This window comes from Mobula hypostoma, chromosome 1 (genome assembly GCF_963921235.1).
Source record: "Mobula hypostoma chromosome 1, sMobHyp1.1, whole genome shotgun sequence".
Lineage (NCBI taxonomy): Eukaryota > Metazoa > Chordata > Chondrichthyes > Myliobatiformes > Myliobatidae > Mobula > Mobula hypostoma.
Window position 1 is genome coordinate 76,929,848 of NC_086097.1, and position 26,680 is coordinate 76,956,527.

The 26,680-nt window shown below is 38.0% G+C and overlaps 1 protein-coding gene across 9 annotated transcripts in view; it reads left to right on the plus strand.

The window, feature by feature from the left end:
- The window catches only part of ryr3 (ryanodine receptor 3), a 380,840-nt gene that overhangs the window by 280,541 nt on the left and 73,619 nt on the right, over positions 1-26,680 (plus strand). For 3 of the 9 annotated variants that reach the window (XM_063051027.1, XM_063051044.1, XM_063051054.1), the window contains 8 exons: positions 528-615; positions 1,781-1,873; positions 6,542-6,625; positions 10,442-10,612; positions 11,003-11,062; positions 13,050-13,181; positions 15,026-15,138; positions 15,804-15,903. In XM_063051027.1, the coding sequence (XP_062907097.1) occupies positions 528-615; positions 1,781-1,873; positions 6,542-6,625; positions 10,442-10,612; positions 11,003-11,062; positions 13,050-13,181; positions 15,026-15,138; positions 15,804-15,903 (841 nt within the window). Of the gene's footprint in view, positions 1-527; positions 616-1,780; positions 1,874-6,541; positions 6,626-10,441; positions 10,613-11,002; positions 11,063-13,049; positions 13,182-15,025; positions 15,139-15,803; positions 15,904-17,323; positions 17,421-26,680 lie in introns of all 9 variants that reach the window. The other 6 variants (XM_063051036.1, XM_063051083.1, XM_063051064.1 and 3 more) reach the window with 3 other exon arrangements.

Below are 26,680 nucleotides of genomic sequence, written 5' to 3' on the forward strand. Positions count from 1 at the left end.
CATATAAACCCAGTAATAGCAGAGCCTTAAACAAGTAAGTATCCATTACAAAGTGAAGGACAATTTGGAAAGCAAAATACTTCCAAAGAAAAAGCAATTTACTGTTATCATACTTTCTATATTTGAATTCATGTAATGATAGGAATTTAATAAAACCCATTTTTTGAATCAAACCTACAAAGCAGTTTCAGATTATCTGTTGTCTGGGTACATCACAGACAATATTTGCCCCATCATTGAAATGTCCCACAACTTACAGGCTCACTTTCAAGGACTCTTCATCTTATTTTCTCGATATTTATTGATAATTATTATTATTATTATTATTATTATTATTTGTATTTACACAGTGGTCTTTCATTGATTCTGTTATGGTTATCCTATTATGTATTGAGTATGAAAATGAATCTCATGGTTGTTTATGGTGACTTATATGTACCTTGATAATGAGTTTACGTTGTACTTTCAACATGATGAAGACTACACTTGTTTCTCTGTAATTCTACAATTGAGCTTTATTTTTCTAGAGCAAGATGGCTCAAGGAGCCAAATGCAGATGCTGATGAACTCTTCCGTATGGTGGCTGAGATCTTCATCTTGTGGTGTAAATCACATGTAAGGAATGAATTTACGAGCTGGTGTAAAAGCTAACTTTAATGATGCCTCACTTTAGAACAGAGCTCTTAATTCTGAACGTTGCAAAAAAGCATCATTTTTACTGAGCTACTTGTTGTAGCAGCAAGTTGGTGCTCTTAGTTCCTGTGTGATGCTGTCAGCTGACGACTTTTCAGGACTTTGCTGTACTCTGCCAAGGTTTGCTACCCGCCTTTAATGCATACTTCATGCAATCTCTTGAACTGTGAGAATTAAAGCTGATGAAAATTAAACAGATACCTTTACACCTAGTGTAATTAGATAACTGAATTGAGATGACCCTCGTGCCTTCAGATAGATATTCTGCTGTTAAAGATTATAAAGCAAGATTATTAAAACTGTAAGTAGTAGAATATTAAAATAAAAATATTTTATTCAATTATAAAATAGTTTCTTGCTACCCTTGCAGCTTTGACAGGCTATTTCAACTGTTTCTAAAAATCTCTGATGATTAGAGGCAATTAAAAATGGTTGAAGTAGGAAAAAATAAAAATTTAAAAATGAAAAAAAATTTAATTAAGAAATTAATTTACTTAACACATTTAATTGTTAAAAAATTAAAACATTAATGCAGTAAAATAAAAAACACAACATTCCACTTAGCTTCTACATTCAGGTCAGAGATCTCATTGAAGTGAGTGGGGTTGTGCTACATATGCCAGCCATGGGTGGTGTAAGGTTGAAGGACCAGATGTAAGTTACACCTGATTCAGCTGAAGACCAAGTCATGCTGATGGCCAGAGATCAGACATGTCCATAGAATCACCTGCATTCAAAATATTTCATACTGTCAGTCCATCCTATGTCTTGATTTTAAAAGAGACATGTTTTCCTCATGACCTTTTGCTGAGGTCACAAATAGTAGAAGAAATTATCAGATGAGAATAATTTAAGCAATCCCTGAAAATAAGAACTGGAGCTTGGATATTAGTTGCTAAGAAGTGCTTTTAGAGGAAAACAATCCATAGAGATTTTCATTCCAATATGTAAATGGGCCTGTCGGAGAGAATACTGTAAGCATTTTGACGAGACTATCATTTCAGAAACTTTGCTAATTGTTGGAGTATTGTGGACTAAGAACAAAACTCAAACAACCTTTGTATTTTTTTTGCTCACCATTCGATAGAATTTCAGACGGGAAGAGCAGAATTTTGTGATTCAGAATGAAATCAACAACATGGCTTTCCTGATTGCAGACAATAAGAGCAAAATGTCCAAGGTAAATATCAATTACAGATTCCTTGAATTGCTACATATGTACCAGGATTAAATTTACTTATTTTCGAGCTAAGTTGTGTTAGGGTCTTGATAATGTTGATAAATGTACAGAACAGCAGAACTGAGGTAATTACAGATGCACGTTTGAAACTGTATTTCACACTGTAAGTATTTTTAAAAATAATTCCACTTCATGTATCAAAAACTTAGAAGATAAAATATTTTTTTCACTTTATAACAATTGGTGAATTATTGATCTGGCAATGTTTCTGATCAAGGATCATGGAGAAATGCCAACAAAGGAAATGGAATAGAAGATAAGTATTTGCTTTCCAAAACAGCTAAGCCAATGTAATTAATGTATTTAAATAAAAACAAGAGGATGCTGGAAGAACTTAGCTAGTCAGGCAGTATTTTTGGAGAAAGGAAAACAGAGTAACAACATTTCCTGTCAATAACCTTTCATCAGAACTGAAAATGTGAGAAAACAAGAGTGTTTTATTTTGCAGAAAACGTTTGAGTGTGGTGGGGTGCAGGATAGAGAGAATGGACAGAATGTCTGCAAAAGAGTAGGGACCAAAGTCGTTAAAGTAGCAATAACTTTAAATACTGGCGATTAGAGGCAGAAAAGAAAAGGAAGAAAGGAACAAATTGAAACTGAAACATTCAGCAATATCTGAATGAAGAAATAAAAAGCTGGTTACTTCAAGTTCAGAATTGACTCCCGAGGGTTCCAGAAATACCCAAGGAAATTCCTGACTGATGTGTGGGATTTGTAGTTATGAAGACATTGTCATCTCTGTTTGATAACTGGAGACATTGTCACCACTGTTTGATCATAGAAACATATTTCCTGAAGCATTACTCTTTTTTTATAGGGACTGAATATTAAAGATATGAATCTGTATATTCATTGAATCAATATAGGAATATGCTCATAGAAAACAAAAGAGTTTGAAAAATAAACTAAGTTTAATTATTGGTAATTATTATTAATCAGGTCATCTTAAAAGAGAGAAACTCATTTTTTTTAAATTAACCACTATTTGGGTTTTAATAAAAGTCAGTTCCTTTCACATTTTCCCCCGGGATCAATGAAGTATGACTATGATTTTGACCCCAAGGAGAAATGAATCTGAAATTGAAGCTCTGCCTATCTGTACATTGGTCAGACTCTTCCACAGAACAACAGAGCACAGGAACAGGCCCTTCAGCACACAACGTTTTGTGCAATTAATTGAACATGTGATTAAATGCCTACCTACAGAAAAATGAATCCCTTCTGCCTACACAATGTTCATGTCTCTCCACTTCCTTCACATTAATGTGCCTATCTAACAGCCTCTTCAATGTCTCTGTCATTATTTTCCTCTACTATTAACTGTGACAGTGAATTCCAGGCACCCACAATTCTCTGTGGAAAGAAAATTCTAGCCCCACACGTCTCCTTTCAACTTACTCCCTCTTTACTTAAATGAAAGCACTCCATTTTAGACACTTCTCTCCTGGAATAAAGATGCTGACAGTTGACTTCATGTATGCCTCTCATAATCTTATAAACTTCTACCAGATCTCCCTTCTGCCTCCAGAAAAAAAAACAACCCAAATTTTTCTAACCTCTACTTATAGCTAAAGCCTTCTAACTCAGGCAGCATCCTGGTAAATCCCTTCTGCATCCTCTGCAAAGTCTCCACATCCTTTCGATAATAGAGCAACCAGAATTGAATGTACTACTCTAGATATCAATTGCTGGCTCCCGAACCTGATGCCTCAGCTAATAAACACTAGCATGCCATCTTTACCACCCTGTCAACATGTGGAGCCATTTTCAGGGAACAATGGATTTGTATCCCCAAATCCCTCTTTACATCAACACTGTTAAGACCCTTGCCTTTTTTGTGCCCTTACAAACAAGGGAATATCTGCAGATGCTGGAAATCAAAATAATGAACACAAAATGCGAGAGGAACTCAGCAGGTCAGGCAGCGTCTTTGGAAGAGTAAACAGTCAATGTTTCAGGCCCAGCCCGAAACTTCGACTGATTACCATTTTTCACAGACGCTTCCTGGCCTATGGAGTTCCTCCAGCATTTTGTGTGTATCACTGTGCCTTTACAATTGGTTACCTAAAGAGCAACACCTCACACTTGGCTCCATTAAACTCCATCTGCCATCCCTCCTCCCATATCTGCAACTGATTTACATTCCGCTGTACCACTTGGCAATCATACATACTACCCACAATGCCACGACTCTTTGTATTATCTGTGAACTTACTAACCCACCATCCATGTTTTCATCCAAGCCATTTCTATATACATTAAACAACAGAGATTCCAGTAGGGATCCCCTTGGAACACCACTGGTCACAGAACTCTGGCCAGGATAAGTCTCATCAAATACCCGTCTCTGTCTTCCATGGGCAAGCCAATTCTGAATCCAAACAGCCAATTCACCATGGATTGCATACATTTCAGTCTTCTGGATGAGCCTACATGTGGGACCTTATCAAACACCTTAGTAAAATCTATGTAGACAATATCCATTGCTCCACCCTCATCACCTTCACAATTTTCTAAAATACAGTTCCTCAATCAAGTCGGTAGGACATCACTTACCCACACAAAGCCATGCTGACTGTCCCTAATTTGATTTTTCAAATGCTCATAATTACTATCCCAAAGAATCCTCTCCAATACTGACCATGAGATTCATCAGTTACAACATTAGATACTTTCCAGCCCTCCATGACCTCACCTGTAGCTAGAGAGGACACACACCAAGGCCTCTCTCAGAAATCTGGGGTATATTTAATCAGTAATAATGTTCTTCAAGAGACTCAGCCCTTTCTCTTCCTTAATCTCAAATACACTATCATATTATCAGAGCCTATTATACTGATTCCACTGTCCGCCACTTCCTTCCTCGTGGTAAGTACCAACACAGACTACTCATTTAGGACCTTGCACATTTCCTTTGCTCTCATGTATATGTTTTCTCCTTTATCCTTGAGTCCGACCCTTTGCCTAGTTCTTGCTCTTAATAACTATAGAGTGCCTCGGGATTTGCTAAGAATTTTTCATGGCCCTTCTTGTCTCGCTTAATTCCCTTCTTAATTTCTTTGCAGGCTTCTTTATAAACTTCAAGGGCCCTGATAACTTTAGCTTTCTAATCCTTACACACACTTTTTTTCCTTCTTGATTAAATTCACCATCTATCTTGTAATCCAAAGATTCCTTACATTGTTGTCCTTGTTCCTCCTTCTGATTGGAGTGTAACACTCAGTTATATTGGCTGGTATATGTCTAGGGGAAATCCCACCCAGCACCTGCCTCAACGCCTCCCACGGAGTTGGTTGCCGCCCGAATCAAGCCCAAACATCAATCATCAGCCAGCACACCCAGTAAATTTTAACTAATTCTATGATGTTAATATAAATTCGATACAGAAAGGGAAGTAATGAAAAAAAAAAGGTGCCAACACTTATCAAAGTCCAAGTACCCTTCAACTTGTCTGTCTTCTCTATCATCTTGCTCCTGCTGAAGTTCCCTTAAGGTCTTGCTGTAGTTACCTTCCTTTCAATCCCTCCACTTACTGACCTGGTGATCTGGTTCCCATCCCCCTGTCAAACTAGTTTAAACTCCCCCAAGCAGCACCTGCAAACCTCCTCACCAGGATATTGGTTCCCCTCCAGTTAAGGAACAACCAGTCCCTCTTGTGCAGGTTGCTCCTTCCTCAGAAGAAATTCCAATGGTCCAAAAAACTGAAACTTTACCCCTTGCACCAGTTCTTCAGCTGTATAATCATTTGTTCTATTGTTCTATTCCTGCCCCAATAATAATTAGAGACTGGGACTAATCAATAGATTACTACCTTTTGGGCTCCTCCTTTTCTCTTTTTCTTTCCTTAGTCCCCATATTTACTGCACAGAACTTTGTCCCCTTTACTACCTATGTTCTTGATGACAATGTGTACCACAACCTCTGGTTGCTCACCCTCCACTTGGGAATGTTCTACAGTCGCTCTGAGACAGCTTGACCTTGGCATCTGGGATGTAACACACCATCCTGATATCTCTTTTACACCTGTAGAATCTCCTGTCTGTTCCCCTTAACGATCGTCTCTCCTTTCACAGATAGCCTTCCTGACTTCGCTTTTCCCTACTGGTCCTCAGAACCAACTACAAAAGTCTCCCAAGTTAACACAAAATTGGATTTCTTACTGACAATGTTTTTTATAAATTGGAAAAAAGAAGAGTGGTAATTTAAACCAATGTTTTGTTGAGGTTGTTTAACATGTTAAAGCATGTTACTGTCTTTAACATGTTAAAGCATGTTACTGTCAGTTCTTTCTTTATTCTACAAATGGTAATGGTGCAAAGAGAAAAAGTTTCATTTCCAAGTGTTTACATCTCACCTTTTGGGCAAAAAAATCAAATCACTGAAATGGTAAATGTGCATTTAGAATCCCACAGTTTAATATTTTATATTAATTAACAGCACTAAAATGGAAACCTACGTAAAGCACTTTGATCTTTTTTTGCTTTTGACAGATCAACACTAATGGTTAAAACATATGAAATCTATTCATTTTTGAATTATCTGATGTTTTAACATATTACTAATGTTTTTTGTATTTATTTTCTCCCTTGCCGTTCCTCCCTTTCAAAGCGATGTAAGCAAGTTGGCCTTAAGGTCAGATTGCATGATAGCATCATCATGCAAAAGGCTGCACAACAGACCTGGCGACTTAAGGTTTTTTTTAAAATGACCACACTCATAGCATATGCAGTTGTCTGGAAGCTGTACTGTGCTCATTGTCTGAAACCTCTGTAGAAGACTAACTGTGCTTTCCATAAATTGTCCAGCTTCTGAAAAGTATGTGTAAAAATCAGCTCTCAAAGCATAGCTTTTGCATAGGGTAAATCGAGGCTAATGAGCAACAAGTGACAAAGCCCACAGTCCAAAGATATACTGGGTAGGCTAATTGGTCATGGTAAATTGTTCCGTGATTAGGTTAGGATTGATCAGGGTCGTGGGGTTGCTGGGGTTGCTGGGGCAGTGTGGCTTGAAAGGCTGCAAGGGCCTACGCTGCACTGCGTCGCTAAATAAGTAAATTCATTTATATGGTTCATTGAACTTTAGCAGAATTGGGAGATTGGATTTCTCTCCTAAACTCAACAGTTCTTTTTCATTGCTCTGTGGTAAATGTGAGGGTAATATTTTAGTCAGGATTTAGATTCACTGGACTGAAGGTATAGATCCTTATTTCTCTAGAAATTATGTTGTATACTACATGTTTTAGACCCTTAGCTATAAAACAGGGCAATGTCATTAAAGGATATTGGATTAAAGGTTTAAGCACTTTTCCATCTAACATAATATATCCATTATTGAAATGTTCTCAAGTGTAAAGATTAGCATGATTTTAATGGATTATCAGATCATCATCAGATTAAGACAGGACAAAGTTTAACATTTCATGTAATGTTCAAATGCTTTAAAAAGAGACTAATTTCCTCTTTGTTAATCTGAAGTGATTTATTATTCAATTTGACTGTGGCAGCTATCATTGCCAGCTTGGATCCCCCGGGCTGCCAAGAGAGCTGAAGTTCAGCATCTGAATGGTGGAAAGAATTGACCCAACTTGCCTGATGGGAATAGGGTGAACATCCAATGAAAGTGATCATGCAAATTATTAATCACACTACAGCATCTTGTTTTCCAAACTAGCCCTCACTTTAAACGGCCACTTGGTTAGATTTAAAAAGTGGGTTTTCAGCTCATTATTCCTGTACTGACTGTATATTGAGGCCTACTTATCTCCCACTTCTCAAAGATCTGGATTCTTTACCCTCTTCTCACTTGAAAGCCACCATTGAATCTGCTTCCATACCTCTTATCAATGTACAGTATTCCATATCCCAACAAAAGAAGTGAGTGTTCATAGTTCACTTGCCAATCACTTGCCTAGTTCAAGTCACTACCTCATTAATACGAGCAGTGTGGGGTACACTAGTGACTCAGTAAGTGCTTCAACTTTGTACACTCGCTTTCTGTCATCTACAATGAGGAAGATAGTAACAGAATACAGAATCAGAATTGGAAAGACACCAACGCAAGGAATTCAGGGAAATGGCAATATGGAAAATTAGGCCTGTAACTGAATTTGATGATCGACCACAATCCTATCAAATAGTGTTGCCAGCTCGAGGGGTAGATAATTTCCTTCTGCTGCTACTTATTATGTTCTTTCTTGGGCTGGTGAAATGAACAAACATATAGCATGAATTTTACTGCAGGGAAATGAGAAATTGTAGCTTGGTAAGAAGAAGGATGCAATATGAACCCAGAGTGGTTATTTTATAGACAAAGGAAGGAGAAACTCTTGCTGTAACAAGACCATCAGCAATCAGAGACCACATGAGCCAGAAACACCAAAGGACATTGTATAATAACCTAAGCTGCTCTAGAATGCATTGTCTAAAAGTCTGGTAGAAATTAATTCAATAGTAATAATTGAAAAAGAAATTGCATGAATATAAGAAAAAAGTGAGGACTGTTGGGGGAAAAATTGGACTGAACAGTCTTCTAAACATTAATATAATAGAAGAGAAATAATCTAAACGACTGTCCTGAATGAGGTGTCAATCTGTGGTTTATAATACAATACATTGCAGCCCTGAAGCACTTCTTTAAGAAAATAGTTTGTAACAGCAAATTTGACTGTAGAAAGAGCAACATAATACATTTTATTGGATGGTTGATTTGTTTCTTTATCAAAGTGTAGTAAAGCTTAAAGCTGCAACAAGATTCAAGATTCTTTAATGTAAGGAGCCTTAATGTAATTGCACAGCTTTAATGTAATTCTTTAATGTAATTGCACAGCTACACTTATATTAAGCTAAGAGAGGCTGAGAGTTGATATCATTGAAATCAAAGCCAGTGTGCATCTAACCCATCATAAGCACAGCTTAGCAAAACATTCCATTTGCATCATCATCTTTGTGTTACTTGTACTGGCAATGCATTTTCTTGTATCATATTCAATTTACCTTTGTGTGCGTGCGTAAATATGTGTTGGGGCAGTATTATTAATTAAATACTTTCCTTTTGTATTAGCTGACATGAAAATTAAATGATTGAGTGAAAATATGGTTGGTTACCTTATAATTTGTACAAAACCACATTGTTTTTCTTCAATGATCATTCTGTGCGGTACTGTGTTTGTCTCACAGCCTGCACAGTTAATACTGCAAGCAGTTCCAGTTTATTATATTAAAGAGGTGTGGTGTCAAATTATCCTGAACTACAAGAGCTAACTGTTCACAAAGCATTCAATGGCCATCAGCACTTTGTAACGTAGTAAAGAAGTGATATTCTAGCCTCTCAGTGGTACAGTGGTTCTCAGCATTTTCTAACAATTACTCTGGAGCATGTGCATAAAAGCTTTCAGCTTCAGAATGATTTAAAATCTGCCAAGAACACTGGTGTGCTAAATAAGGTTTCATTTTTAAATCTCACAGTTGAATGATATACACATTGAGAGAGGAATGAGGCATTATATTATTGAAATGAATAGGATTTGACAGGATATATAGTGTGAAGATCTTTCCCTCATATAGGGATATAGAAACAGGGCATAAAATTTCATAAGGGTTGCCTATTTAAGACAGTAATGATGAGGAATCTTTTGGAATTGCCTCTTCCAAATAATTGCAAACATTAATTCATTAATATATTTAAAGCTGAGTAGATGGATAATTCAACCCGGTGAGTTGGAGATCCTGCAGAACAGGCAGGAGAGTGGATTTGGGGCCAAGATCAGATCAACTTTTATCTGTTGAAGCAGACTTGAGAGGACTCCTTCATTATGTGCTTGTTCTTGATCCATAGTTGCTGCGATGTGAAGCAAACCAACATGATAGCTTACATTCGCAAACACGAGGAAATCTGCAGATGCTGGAATTTCCAGCAAGATAGCTAATATTACTGTATATAAAAAAAATCTTCTGGTAAATTGCATAATATAGAACTGATACACAGTATGTATGATAAGAGCAATGTTTAGATCCTTGGCTTATAATGAATTAGTTAATATTGTAAATAAACAATTACATGTAAACGAACAGGGCCAGTTTCAGGGACCAATAGTTTGGAGTGTATGTTGTATAGTAGATAACAAGTAAGAGAGATCTTACTTTTAAACGCCCCTTGAGTCAAATAGCTTACCAGTATTCCATTTCGAAACTTGCTTAGAAAGAACGGCTCATCAGTTGAGCAAACACCACATTTCATACTTTTAGATCCAAATGCTAGCTTTATAACACCTTCAGGGATGAAAAGGAAGCTTTTGAGCAGGTGGAAAGATGTGCTGGATTTGAAATTCTGTGTCAGCTTTGTATGTAATTGGAGTTCAGAACATGGGATATCCCATGGAACATGGGATATGTTACCATATCATATGTCAGTACTACACAACATTCATTAAACAGCATAACCTATTTAAATACTTGAAATAAGCATTCATACAAAATACTGCATTGTCATAAACAATTTAATTTATTTCAGGCAGAGGGAGATAACCAGGAACGGAAAAAAATTAAGCGCAGAGGTGACTATTACTCGATACATACATCACTGATTGTGGCAGCTGTTAAAAAGTTACTTCCTATTGGTTTAAATATGTGCACAGCAGGAGACCAGGAATTAATCTCATTGGCCAAGCAGAGGTACAGTCTGGTAAGTTTCCAGTATTTTTCTTAAGTATTGTCTCTCGTAAATTTTTAAAATATAAACAGCAAATCAACAAACTTGACATTGTTAAATCTACATCTAAGTATTCCTAAATTCATGACAGAATTTGACTAATGCATTTAAAACAAAACGTGCCTTCATCTTAAATTCACATAATCTTAATATTTTCTGGTATCTCCAAGGAAAAAAGGAAGCAAAATTTGTTTTGACTAATTTACAGTCTGATGTCTCCGGATGTGGTGGTAGAGCTTTACCTATAAATAAACATATAATGAAAATAATTTATAAATGTATGTTACTGCCTTTTCACAAACACAAAAACTTAATTTAATCCAGCCAAATGTTTTGCTTAAAGCTGTACTGTTTCATCAACAGAAAGACACCGATGAAGAAGTGAAAGAGTTCCTTGCAAATAACTTGCATTTGCAGGATAAGGTAGGATTTAAGAAAAACATTACTCGAAGGATGTGATCGCATGTTACATTCAACCTTGTTTTCTGCTTCATTCTACTGAAAGGACTAACTTCAAAATTCAAAGTGAATTGTATTATCAAAGAATGTATTTGTCATAGTCATAGTCATACTTTATTGATCCCGGGGGAAATTGGTTTTCGTTACAGTTGATCCATAAATAGTTAAATAGTAATATGTAAATTATGAAATAAGTCCAGGACCAGCCTATTGGCTCAGGGTGTCTGACCCTCCAAGGGAGGAGTTGTAAAGTTTGATGGCCACAGGCAGGAATGACTTCCTATGACGCTCTGTGTTGCATCTCGGTAGAATGAGTCTCTGGCTGAATGTACTCCTGTGCCCACCCAGTACATTATGTAGTGGATGGGAGACATTGACCAAGATGGCATGCAACTTAGACAGCGTCCTCTTTTCAGACACCACCGTCAGAGAGTCCAGTTCCATCCCCACAACATCACTGACCTTACGAAATAGTTTGTTGATTCTGTTGGTGTCTGCTACCCTCAGCCTGCTGCCCCAGCCCACAACAGCAAACATGATAGCACTGGCCACCACAGACTCGTAGAACATCCTCAGCATCGTCCGGCAGATGTTAAAGGACTCAGTCTCCTCAGGAAATAGAGACAGCTCTGACCCTTCTTGTAGACAGCCTCAGTGTTCTTTGACCAGTCCAGTTTAGTTTAGTCACCAATACCACCCTGAGATTCACAAACAAAGGACAAAGAAGTACAATAGAATCAATGAAAAACTACACACAAAGACTGACAAATTATACAAATACTATACGAAACAGGTCATGATAAATAAATAAATAGTACTGAGAACATGAGTTCTCATGTCTGAACTGTTAGTCAGGCGTTGAATTTCACATTCTGTATGTTTTGTGATATCCTACCATCTAATACTTTTTAGTCAAGTCTTCTTTAACCATCTTATTACTTAAACTGCATTTTATTTTGAACATGTGTTCCTGATATGTCATCTAAGCATAATTCCTATACTTGTAAATGAAGCCTTCTTTAAGTAGTGCACCAAGGGCATTGACAAATTAGGATTTCCACCCGATACCTGCATTACAATGTTCACAGCATAAAGACAAGCCAGCGTTTGAATGAGCTGAGACCCACACCCTTGCTTTTGGAAACTTAGTCGTCCTTACCAGTAACAGTAAACAAAAATGGACTCAGGCTAATCTGATTGTACAATTATTTCAAAGAACTAGATTCTCGTTAGCAAACTTGAAAGTGAGTCGCATTTGTGAAGGAGCAGGATTGGGTGCATATTATACTCTGCAGCCATAATCTGAATCGTGCACTCTGGGAAAAGCTTTTCCCTAGATCATGGGACTGCAAATATGCAGGAAGATTTGGAACAAACTTGGCAGAGAGAAAGACTTGCCATCTCTAATCAGCAGCTAACATGAGCATTGTACAGTCACAGCGGAGCATTTCCGTCACGGTACTGGTTGTCTCATCCGGAGAAAGAGTCAATTCAGTCACATTCCCGACCTGATATATCAATCATTCATTATCACTAAGGCAAAAACCTGAAACTCCCTCACTCACTATCTGAGCCACTCAGCTCGGCTGTGATCTTCCCTGTGGCAGCCAGGGAAGGACAAAAACTCATGGTCTCAGCCAATGATGCCCCACATTTTAGATTGGCTTTTAGGAAATAGTTTGAAGGTCATAACTTAACACAGAATCTGTTTAAAACATTAATGTAATTAACACCAGAGGTAACGCCTGTGTCTTGATTAATTTACAAGTCAGATTGCTGGGTTGTGGCCAGCATTTCTGAAACTTGATCAGAGAAGGCAACTTCTGTTGTCGCCCAATTTATATTTGGAGTTCTGTGAAATAACAGGACAATTCATTATTTGCTGTCGAATGCAAATCTTGCCTGTGGTTGCCTTCTACTTGTTTTAATAATCCTTCAATTTCCCATTCAGACTGACGACCCAGCAGTTCGATGGCAGTTAGATTTGTATAAGGATATTGTTAAACCTGAAGAGAGAATGGATCCTCAGAAGATTGTGGAACGTGTGCAAAAGATTTCAGCTGCTGTTTTCCACTTGGAACAGGTAACCAGAGCAAACATATAAAAAAATAATGTAAGGAAGTGTTAAAGACTATATTCCCTTATAATAAAATAAACAATCATCTTGTGGACATATTAAAAATCCCACTATCTGATGTGTCAGGATGACCAAGGGCAAATGGAACACTTGAAGATGTTTCCTACTAATAGACGTCACAAGTCTGACTGCATTTCTTAATGATAGCGATAATTTCTTCATGATTGAATAATGATAGATTTATTCAGTATGTTGTTGTAAATTGATGGCTTGTTAATTTTCCAGTTATTTCGTAAAAGGATAAAATGTTTTGTGTCTTATTGTAGAGGTTGTATTTTTGCATTTTCAGAAATTTTTCATCACTGTGTAGAAATATGCAAGGCTCCCAGATAGCAGAGAACAAGTCTGTCACATTCTCCAAATATATACAGCAGTTGCTTGATACTGATCTTCTATATGCCTCTGAGCACTTTGGTAATTGGTGCATCAATGGTATGTGAGCTTTATCCACTGTATGTAATAACGGTACAGAACTAAATTTGAGAGCATTTTACTGCATCCCTGGGCAAATAAGTCTGTAAGTTATTTATGGATAGATTTGCACAAAAATTGACATTTTGTGAGTTTTTATTAGGATTCATTCCCTTCAGACCAAAATCTAATGGAAAGGTTTAATGTGTGTGAAGAAATTACACTTAGTTCTTTTTCCAATTATATTCAGCTGCTTTAAGAAACCGTTAACATAATAAATGTTGATAACAAAAAAAGTCCTGAGCATAATAATCAATTCTCCAATGACACAGATTCTGGAGAAAACAACGCAACTGATTGAATAAAGTTTTTGACCATTTACATTGGTAATAGTCATATTGTAGTTGGAATCTATCGTACTATTTGTTTTTTGTAACTTCATAAATTAATCAAAAGAAAAACGCGGGCCCAGGAGAATGTGTATGCTTCATTTTTTTTACATAGTGAGGGATGCAATATATGATGTGGTGATGTGATGACGTACACCACTCACGTACTTCTTACATAAAACCCACAATGAATTATGTTATCAGCAAGGAATGCTTAATCAAACAATATACAATATTTACAATATTACTCAAATTTTACTGAAATATTAAATACACTTTGTTATCTAGTTCATTAGCTTGTATCTTCATTGAGAGTACCAGGAAGAAGTGCTTGTAAAGCTTTAAAGTGACAAGAACCTCTTGCATGTGAACCAATATTAACCTCAGTGTAATATAAATAGAGGTAACATTTAAAAGAACCATCCTGCTCTGCACCAACAGAATGACATTGATCACTCCTTTCATTGGCAGTTGCTTGCCGTGTTTTTGAGGGTTCCATGGGGTACCTGTGAATGCTGTGAGCACCATTGAGCTTCTTAAATAAAATTCAACAGTCATTAGATAGCAGAGAACATAAATAAAATTCAAACAAGCTTCAGAAATCAAAATGTGGACTTTAAAGCAGTAATTATCATTAATGTATCTTTTAAAATTCAATTTGCTCTCGAATGCAGTAGTCATACGTTCTGAGTTCTTTTAGTGGAAGACTTGAGATGAAATATCCCAAGCACCTTCCTTAACACAATGCATTCTTGTAGAAGAGCAAGGTTTTTCTGAGAACCCTTGAAATTCCCACATGGGGCTGTATATATGTATAAGCCAAGGATTGCTGTCAGACTCCATTGCAATGAGCACATTCTGAAAGCTTGTACATTAGGATGTGTTCCTTTATCCCAGAATTTTCTAGTCAATCCACATTTTATTAATGGCATGCATTGTTTTTCCAGTAAATCGGAACCAATATTAAGGAAGTAAATATGTTTTTTTAAGGTGGAGCAGCCATTGCGGTCAAAGAAGACAGGGTGGCATAAACTTATGTCCAAACAACGCAAACGAGCTGTGGTTGCCTGCTTCCGGATGGCACCACTTTATAACCTTCCCAGGTAGAAGTAATGCTGTGTTTTGCATGTAAAGAAGAAAATTATATTTAAACAATCATTTCTATTTATTCTTTATCTCACTTAGCTACTTTCTTGAATTTTATTTTCCAGTTCAAAGTTGTTTTTTGATAAAGCTGTTGATATATTAACAATCACTCCCAAACTTCATTTCCAAGCTTCAGCTTCCAAGCTGCATGCACTGTTCCAGAAGAATACTGGAACTCTCTACCATTTGGACTAGAACATCTACAGTAATTTTCCCTGTTAGCATTTCTTCTTCCTTTCTTGTAAGAGAGTACCTCATTTCAATTTGGAGCCCCAGTTCTGCTTAGGGTTGGGGCAAGAATGTCAAGTCAGAAATCACAGTGCAAACCTATACCTTTTAAGTTCCCTAACTTCACTTGACAAGCTACATTTATATTTAATTAACGAAGTTTATGAAGCCAGTCAAAAATCATGTCTGTTGATCACGCTTTACAGAATATATATGCAGTTTTGTCTTTGGCAATCAATAATGTACATGCTTAAGAAAAACCATTTTAATGCAATGAACTAGTTGCAGAAACCATGCTTTAATTCACACTACATGGAGAATTATCCCACAGATAATTTAGAAAAATCTGTGCTTTTAAATTGATCAATGCAAAACATGTATCCCTTTTCTTTAGACACAAAATTAACATTTACTTCCTGAACGCCTATCAACATCTGTGGCTGGAAAAACTATATAAGAAAACTGACTTTGAGAATCTTATCGTCTGTTTGGCGGTAAAGTAACATTTGATTGATAGACACTGCTTCCTACCCTGTGCAATCATTTCTCTTGCCACACCAACCATCTTCAATTTGTACAGTAAACCTTACAGAATCTGATTGGTCAATCCATCAACCAAAACTTTCAGCAATCTTGCATGAAGAAAGATACACACAGTGGCTATTTTATTAGGTACACCTGTACACCTTGTTAATGCAAATATCCAATCAGACAATCAAATGGCAGCAATGCAATGCACAAAAGCATGCAGACATGGTCAAGACGGTTTAGCTATTGTTCAGAACAAACATCAGAACAGGGAAGTAAAGTGACCTAAGTGACTTTGACTGTGGAATGAATGTTGGTACCAGACAGGGTGGTTTGAGTATCTCAGAGACTAGCTGTCTCCTGGGATTTTCACGTACAACAGTCTCTAGAGTTTACAGAGAACAGTGTGGAAAAACAAAAGTCATCCAGTGAGCGGCTGTCCTATGGGTGAAAATGCCTTATTAATCAGAGAGGTTGGAGGAGAATGGCTAGTTTCATTCAGGATGATAGGAAGGCAATGGTAACTCAAATAACCTTGCGTTGCAACAGTCAAGTGCAGCAGAGCGTCTCTGAACGAACATCACATCAAACCTGGAAATGGGGGGACTGAAGATCACACTGAGTTCCACTTCGGTGACCACTTTAATAGGTACATTTGTGTACCTACTAAAATGGCCACTGAACATATAAAAAATAGCATATTAATCTTTAAAGGCATCATAAATGCACATTATGTTTTTCTCTTGTAAAGTTAATACACTTCAAGAGGCGCTGCATTTCTGTGTTACAGCACATGAGGACAAAGGATTCTAACCAATTATAACCAGTGGAGTGTTAACTTCCATTGTCATCTGAAATTTTATGCTATTACTTTCACAGAGAAGTTGAGGATGCATCAGCAATATTTCTTGTGAGATACTGGAAGAAGGATGGAGGGTGGGGAGGAACAAATTTAAGCAGACCTTCAAGATTCAAGAATCCTTTTGCTAGCTGTTACCAATACTTGGGCTAACTACAGTGTAGTCCAAAATTGTACTTAAAACAAGTGAACCCGATGACATGTGTAACTAACCATAACAGCGAATGCCTGTTACGATGAAACAGCGTTCATCCTATTTCTGTCTCCTTGTTTTTTTCTTTCATTTCAGTTGCACACGAACATTAAAACTCTTGAGAACCATTTTATACGCCATTCATACTTTAGTTAGCACTGTCATGATATATAATCTTGGTACACCATTGACCAATCAGAGAGCTGAAGTTGTACAAATCTCTACTAATAGACTTATACTGTTATTTCAATTAATAAGAGTCTCCCTTAATCTACTAAAAGATGTCTCTCACCTCCCACTCCTCCCAATCTTACTATACCCTCCCGCTTCCTAGGCATCGTGCTGTTAATCTCTTCCTTCAGAGTTATCTGAAATCATGGATAGAGACAGAGGAGTACTCTTTTGAGGAGAAACTAATTGAGGATTTAGCTGTAAGTACTGGCCCCTGTGCAACTGGTTTCTACCTTTAGCACAAGTGGCCATGCTGCATTCTGCAAGTAGTGCTGTTGCCAAGCTGTCTACAACCTGTGCACCTTTCTCTGTCAATTCTAAAAGGTTGGTTTGGGGGTAGTTGTTTTCCCTTGATGCTTTGCATTGGAAATTGGAATGAAAACTTGGCTACTGTGAATGGTAGGTACTTTTTGAGCTGAGTAAGATGGACTGGCTTTTGCATTCATCAGCTTGAACTTGGCACTGAATCTGAAATAACACATTGTGGAAGTAATAATTTGGTGATAGTTGTCTGCAAGAATTGATTATTCTGGAGTAACAATACTTTAAATAAATTGAAAGGATTTTTTTTTTGTGAGTGAGATTTGATCTGTATTCCTAAACTAGAAACTGAATGCTATTTATAATTTAGTTTCTACTCAGAATATTTTTTTTATATTTTAAGTATTACTTTCACCTCTTTCTCCATTAAAAATGATCTAGCCCAGCAGATGGCAACTGACCTACTTCTATACCAAGGCCAATGTTCACTGCAACTGGTTCCCATTACATACTGAAGAGTTGCAGACAGTAATTGTGAACAAGTCTTCTGCCCTTCCCAGGGTAGAAGTATGTCAGTTTCCTTTTGAAAGAATGGACAATTGACAGAGCTCCAAACCCTCAATGTCTGGGTGGTGGAGCAGTGTCATTAGCCACTAACCTTTGTTTCTCATTGGATGAGAGAGGATCCATGGCTACAATGTTGATATGCACTGGAGAGCTATTGCTGCATGCTTAATTATGAAATGATACATTGCTGAGTGTGTTACAAGGCTTCAAAGTAACCCAGAACATGAAGACGGCGGGGGGGGGGGGGGCAGGAGTTAACCTATTTGGCCCCTTGCTTCACCTCCATTGTGCAATAATGTGATGGCTAATATTCCACCTCAAGGACATTTTCCTGCCCCATCCTCTTATCTCCTGCCTTCCCAACTGTCCAACAATCTATCCCTCATAGTTTTGTGAAGTTATTTTTTGAGCTACGTATCCCCACAGTGTAGAGAATTCCAAAGATTCACCATTCAGTCAGTGAAAACTTCACCTTATTTCAAATGTAGTGTAATTGGTTTACCTTGAATCTTGAAAGAATTCTGGATTCCATACCCAGGAGAAAGATCCTCCCTGCATCTAATCTTGATCCCTTGAGGTATTTTGTGTGTTCCAATGAGGTCATGCCTCGTTCTTCTAATAGTCTGAGCCTATTTAATCATTCTTCTTATGATACACTCACCATATCAGCAACCAGCCTAGTGTTTTTTTTTGCTGTACTCCTTATTTAGCACATACTTTCTTATGATAAGGAGACCAAAATTGTCCAGATGCAGTTTCCTTAAGGTCCTGTGTAGAACGAGTTAAACATCTTGTCCCTATCACCTATCGTAAAACCTGGCAGTGCAGTATAGAATTTATAAAATCATCATTAACAGAGGTTATATAAGAGCCTTGTAACAAACTAATGGATACTAATTTTATTTTATATATAACTATGAAAACGTTAAATTGCATTGAATGTGAATGTGTTACTAGGTTATGCTTGCCTACGAACTTTAGTATGCTGATTATGAAAGGTATTAGGACACCGCTTTTGATAGCTAAAATTTTCAGTGTTGCATTTATTAAGTCCTACCATTATAATATATCTGACATTGATCAGTGTTTTTGATGCCTGGAATACGAAATAACGCAAGAAAGATAGAACACTGACATACACTAAAATGAAAGATAAATTGAAACAGAAACAAAAAATGTTAAGGTAGTGACAGTTTATCCATAGTAGAGATATTACAGTATTCCCCTGTAGTGATGGTCTTCAGTGATAATTTAAGCCTTCTCTGCATTTCTGTGGTGAAAATAAGTGAACTTTTTATGGATGGAGTTGCATTATTAATATTGCTGATTTAAGTTGGTTTTATTGTCTTTTATGGCTTAGTTTCACTTCATCTGCTATTTGTATTTCAGCAGATAAGTAGTTCAAAGCCATGGTTCCTGGACAATGCTTAGTCTTTTATTAATACATGGCAGGATTGTTACTTGCCACTTAATGGCCAAATATTGACCATTCTAACTACTTCCTCTTGAAATACAATGACACCATTTTCACAGATCTTCATCCACATGTAGAAAGGCATCTTGATCAGCCACATAAATGCTATGGCTGCCAAAGGTATCTAATTATTCATTAATGAGTTTTTCACTTCCTGACTCTCAATAGCGTTGACAGCACCAGCTAACTAAAAGCTGTTCATCAGTTTAGCATCTCGTACTCTGGTGCTTGCCACCAAACCTGCAGTATATGCCTCTACTTAATGCAGATGGAGTTTTAACAGAATCTGGACAGACAGCATGAGTGTACAGGGAGTAGAGGAAGGGGGCTGAGGAAGTGACCGTGTGGAGTACCAATCTTTCGAATAATCATGATGGAGCTGTTGCTGCCTATCCTAATTGTGGTCTGTTGGTCAAAAAGTCAAGGATCTAGTTGCAGAGTGAGGCATTGACCCCCCCCCCCCAGGGACTGGAGTTTGGTGATAAGTTTCCTTTGAATAATAGTATTGAAGGCAGAACTAGAGAAAAATAAACAGTAGTCTGATGTAGCTGTCTTTACTGTCCAGATGCTCCAGAGTTGAGTGTAAGGAAATTGCAGTGGGTATAGTTGTCTGGAAAGTTGGAACTGGTGCTTGTCATGGCCACTAAAAAAACTTCATAATGGTAGGTGTTAGAGCCACTGGGCATCAGTCATTAAAGCACCTTATCTTATTTTTCTTTGCTACCAATAGTAAAGTAGACGTCTTAAAATAGAGGGGACCACAGTCTGAAGCAGGGAGAAGTTAAAAATGTTTGTAATTGGCTACCCAGTTTGATAAGTCAGTTAAGAAGTCTTATGGCATGCTCGTCTCTATTAGTTGAGGCACCGAGTTCAAAAGTCAGAAAGTTATGTTGCAGTTTTATAAAACTCTAGTTAAGCCTCATCTGGAGTATCGTATACGGTTCTTGTTGCCCCATTAAAGGGAGGATGTCGAGGTTTTGGAGAGGGTGCAGAACAGGTTTACCAGGATGCTGCCTGGATTAGAGGGCATGTGCTGTCATGAGAGGCTGGACAAACTTGGATTTTTTTTCTCTGGAGCAACGGAGGCTGAGGGGAGATCTGATAGAGATTGAGAAGATTATGAGAGGCATAGATAGAGTAAACAGACAGTTTTTTTTTCCCAGGAGCCTCGGGACCCACACCTATCAGGCTCTTGATTCAGAGAGGATACTTCACTCTCCCAACATGTCTAGGGACTCTTTATCTCATGTTCTTGATTTTTTTTTGGTTTTTTTTCTTTTTGTATTTGCGCAGTTTATTGTCTTTTGTACATTGGTTATTCATCTGTGTGCAGTTATTCATTGATTCTATTGTGGTTCTTTGAATTTACTGTGAATGTCTACAAGAAAACGAATCTTAGAGTAGTGTATAGTGACATACATATACTTTGATAAAAAAATCTGCTCTGAACTTTGAAATGTCTAATAGTAGAGGGAATGCATTTAAGGTGAGAGGGGGTCATTTCAAATAAGATATGAGGAACAAGCTTTTTACAGAGTGGTGTGTATCTGGAATGCAGAGTCTGGGTAGTGGTAGGGGCAGATACATTAGAAACTTTCAGGAGACTTTCAGATAGGCACATAAGTGTGAGAAAAATGAAAGTATATGGGCATTCTGTAGACGGAAGGGACTAGGTTACTAATTTAATTGGTTTGACACAATATTGTGGGCCCTTTGGCTAGGACCCACTGCTTTCCATGGGTTCACCCTCTGGAAAATGGATCTGACCCCCATGACAGTGTCTATAACTTCAGGTGTACTGGAAACTGTTGCCTCTGACCCTTCTCTGCCCATATCTATAACTGATCTATACCCTGCTGTATTTTTGATAGTCCTTTACACTGTTCACAATTCTACCTATCTTGGTGTCATCTAGAAGCTTGCTAAACCACCCATCTACATTTTCATAAGAATGTAGGGTTGCATATTTGGGAGAAATGCATATAATTCACAATGTACAAACCTCATCTGAGGACTGGCTGACAGGGTTTCCAATCCCACCATGGCAGTAAGTTAAATTCAAATGAATAAATAAATCTAGAATTAATAAGTTAGTTTTAAAAATGGTAATTAGAAATTTTTCGGATTGTTTAAGAACATTGTTAGTTCAAAATGGCCTTTAGGGAAGGAGATTTGCCATTGTAACTCCTCTGATCTTTCTCTCATCTGTGACACACATTTATATTAACAGCACACACAAAAAACGCTGGTGAACGCAACAGGCCAGGCAGTATCTATAGGAAGAGGTACAGTCAACGTTTCGGGCCAAGACCCTTCGTCAGGATTAACTGAAAGAAGAGATAGTAAGAGATTTGAAAGTGGGAGGAGGAGGGGGAGATCCAAAATGATAGGAGAAGACAGGAGGGGGAAGTATGGAGCTAAGAGAGGATCATCGGACAGGAGGCTTAGGGAGAACGATGATCCTCTCCCTTCTCCAGCCTTGTATCCCTTTTGCCAATCAACTTTCCTGCTCTTAGCTCCATCCCTCCTGCTCCTGTCTTCTCCTATCATTTCGGATCTCCCCCTCCCCCTCCCACTTTCAAATCTCTTGCTATCTCTTCTTTCAGTTAGTCCTGACGAAGGGTCTTGGCCCAAAACGTCGACTGTACCTCTTCCTATAGATGCTGCTTGGCCTGCTGCGTTCACCAGCGTTTTTTGCATGCATTGCTTGAATTTCCAGCATCTGCAGATTTCCTCGTGCTTGCGCACAGTTTATATCGCTTGTTTCTCAACTGAAATGATAGACCTAACCATTCACTTCAAAGGCATGGACAAATGACCATTAGTACTGAGTTGTCAACAATATCCTGATCTCAAAAATGAATTTAAAACAAACATTCAAGACAGAGTAATTCATATGATGACAATAGAAAATTGAATGAACACTGGTCCACATTTGTTTACATCAGTATTAATAATCTGGATAACAGTGTTCTTAACATAGTTAGTGAGCCTGTGGATGATGCCAAACTTGGTGGTGTAGTATTCAGTTAAGAAGGTTAGCTAAGCTTACAACAGTATAGGTAGAAAAATCCCTGAAAATGGCAACACATGGTAGATGGAGAGTAAGGCGCTTGGCACACTTACCTTCATCAGTCAGGGCTTGAGTACAGGGGTTAGGATGGATTGATCCAACTGTACATGTCGTTCATGATTCACATTGTGTTAGCCAACTATAGGAAGGATGTAATTAAGACCAGAAGACAGGAGCAGAATTAGGCCTCTCAGTCCATCAAGTTTGCTCTGCCATTCTATTATGGTTTGATTTATTATCCCTCTTAATCCTGTTCTCCTGCCTTCTCCCCATAACCTTTGATGCTCTGCTTAACTAAGAACCTATCTGCCTCACTTTACCTTGCCATTCACAACCAAATGTGGCAATGAACTCACCACCGTCTGGCTAAATAAATTCCTTCTCATCTCTGTTCTAAATGTATATCCCTCTATTCCGCGACTATGCTCTTTAGTTCTAGTCTCGCCCACAGTACGGAACATTCTGTCCACTCCCACTCTATCTAGGCTTTTCAATATCTGATAGGTTTCATAAGATCCTCCCTCATTCGTCTAAACTCTAGAGAGTACAGGCCGAGAGCCTCATATGTTAACCCTTTCATTCCCAGAATCCTTCAAATGAATCTGCTCTGGACCCTCCAGTGCCAGTGCACCTTTTCTTAGATAAGGGGTGCAAATTTGCTTTCAATACTCCAAGTGCAGTCTGAACAATGCATTATAAAGCATCACATCACTTATATTCTAGTCCTCTCGAAATGAATAATAATATTGCATTTGCCTTCCTCACCATTGACTTAACCTGCAAGTTAACCTTTTGGGAATCCTGTGCAAAGACTCCCAAGTCCCCTTGCACCTCTGATTTCTGAATTTTCCTACCATTTACAAAATAGTCTATACCTTTATTCCTTCTACTAAAGTGTATGACCATACACTTTGCTACACTTTATTCCATCTGCTACTTCTTTGACCATTCTCCTAATCTGTCCAAGTTCTTCTGCAGACTCCCTGCTTCCTCAAAGCTACCTGCCACTCTACCTATCTTCATATCATCTGCAAACTTGGAAACAAAGCCATCAATTCTGTCATTCAAATCGTTGGCATATAAGGTGAAAAGAAACGGTCCCAATACTGATCCTTGTGGAACACCACATCTCACTGGCAGCCAACCGGAAAAGATCACCTTCTTTCCATCTCTCTGCCTCCTGCCAATCAGCTAAGCTATCTATGCTAGTACCTTTCCTGTAATACCATGGGCTCTCATCTTGTTAAGTAGTTTCACGTGCAGCACCTTGTCAAATGCCTTCTGAAAATCCAAGTAAACAACATCCACTGACTCTCCTTTGTCTATCCTGCCAGTTTTTCTTACCCTTAAAGAACTCCAACAGGCTTGTCAGGCAAGATTTCCCCTGAAACCATGATAACTTTGGCCTACTTTATCATTCGCCTCCAATTATCCCAAAACCTTATCCTTAGTAATGTACTCCAACATCTTCCCAGCCACTGAAGTCAGGCTTACTGGCCTGTAAGTTCTTTTTTTCCTGTTCCCTCCTTTCTTGAAGAGTGGAGTGACATTTGCAATTTTCCAGTCCTCTGGAACCATTCCAGAATCTAGGGTTTCTTGAAAGATCATTACTAGTGCCTCCACAATCTCTTCAGCAACCTCTTTCAGAACCGGAGGAATAGTTCATCTGGTCCAAGTTATTTATCTGCCTTCAGACCTTCCAGCTTCCCAGGCACTGTCTTTGTAACAACAGCTACACTCAGTTCTGCTTTCTGACAGTCTTGAATTTCTCGCATACTGCTAGTGAAGACTGATGCAAAATACTTATTAAGTTTGTCCAGCCATTTATTTGTCCCCCATTACTACCTCTCCAGCGTCATTTTCCAGCAGCCCAATATCCACTCTTGCCTCTCTTTTACTCTTTATATATCTGAAAAATCTTTTGATATCCTCTTTGATATTATTGGCTAGCTTACCTTTATACTTTTCTTATGTTTTTTTTAGTTGCCTCCTGTTGGTTTTTGAAGGTTCCCAATCTAACTTCCTACTAATTTTTGCTATATTATATGCCCTCTCTGTTGCTTTTATTTTGGCTTTGACTTCCCTTTGTCAGCCACAGTTGCATCATCTTACCTTTAGCACATTACTACTTCTTTGGGATGTTTCTATCCAGCACCTTCTGAATTACTCCCAGAAACTCTGGCCATTGCTGTTCTGACATCATATCCCTGCTAGTGTTCCCTTTCAATTAACTTCAGCCAGCTCCTCTCTCATGCCTCTGTAATTCCCTTTACTCCACTGACTTTATCTCCTCCCTCAAACTGCAGGGTGAATTCAATCTTATTATGATCACTGCCTCCCAAGGGTTCCTTTACCGTAAGCTTGCCAATTAAATCTGATTCATTGCACAACATCCAATCCAGAATTAAGTTGAAAAGGGTGCAGAAATCTCCAATTGACCAAAAAAACAGGTGCGGAAAAGATTCATGGGAATGTTAGCAGGACTGGAGACTTAAATTATAAGAAGAGGCTGTATAGGCTGGGAGTTTTGTCCCTGAAGTATTGGGGCTTGACCTTATAGAGGCATCATAGGGCATAGATAAGGCTAGTGGTCACAGTCTGTTCCCCAGGTAAGGGAGTCTAAAATTACCTGTGAGAAGGGAGAAATTTAAAAGGATCTGAGATGCAACTTTTTCACAGAGAGTGCTTGGTATGTGGAATGAGCTATCTGAAGAAGCTATGGAGCCAGGTGCAATTACAATGTTTAACAGACTTTCGGGCAGGTACAAGGATAGAAAAGGGTAAGCAGGATATGTGCCATACCCAAGCAAATGATACTAGCTCAGATAAACCTCTTGATCAGTATGAACACGTTGGGCCAAAGGGCCTTTTTCCCTGTTGTATGATTCTATGATTCGATTACATTCAATGTTTTATCATAAGGAGAGAAGGGTACTCGGCAAAAAAGTTAATGAATATATATTGAGCATATAAAGGAGAAGATAATGAGGCAAAGTCCAATTTATCAATGCATATCAATAATTGGGCCTCTTGCATCAACGTGACTTAAATGTCAAGTAGAAATGCAGCATAGTTGGTTCGATTGCTGAACATAATTGCAAGACAGCATGACACTACTGCAGGAAGCCACACACAACAGACCCGAACATGTCACGTTACTCATGGCAATAGTAGGGTGACGAAACTGGGGGGTGGGGGAGGTGAGAATAGAATCTGTCACAGGAATTAAAGGGAGAAAAACGTGAGAGCAAAAGAATCCTCGGCTTCCTTGGAGAACCCAGATTCCTGTGACTCAAGGGAAGGTTAAAGAGAAGATACGATTGATTATGAAGTTGGAGCCTGATCTGTCTGTTTAAAACGGAATGCTCCTGATGGAGTCTGGTGTCCCATTACTGAGATAAATATGCAGTCATGCAGAGTGGTGTGAGAAGCCAGTGTGCTGAGCTGTTCCTAATAACCCAAGCCTGATTCCCAGCAGGGGGAAAAATTAAATATCTGACCTGAATAATATAAATACATTTCACCCCAGTGTTAGAGGGCTTGGCAACTACACACACAAGGATTTATTTCACGCCTTTTCCTGGCCTTTTGCCACAGGTCCAATGTTGACTGGACTCTGTAGGTGAAAATTTCTCAAGTTTTATCATAAACTATATGCAATAATGTTCTTTCCGCAACACTTCTCTGTTTCGTCAGCACTGTCAAAGTAATCTGTTTTTACTTTAACTAAACTACATTCATACCGTCTAATATACTGTATGAGCATGCATTGTAGGTGACCTTTTCAAAATACCTTTCAAACTATTGAGATTTTATTTTACTCACTTTGAACCTCATGATAATCCTCTAATGTGCTTAATGTATACACTAAAACACAGTAGATAGAAAGCCTATGATTGAAATCCTTTCTCTTTGTTTTTAGATGAAAAGCTAATACAAAACATTATGCTGTTTTGGCTTTCTTTTACTTACTTTGTTTTCATATTTCAAGTTAACACCATTGCTTAATAATTTTAAATAGATGCCAAACATGAGTGTTCTTGTAACAATATACACTAGCTTTAGTTTTTGAAGTTGTTGCAACG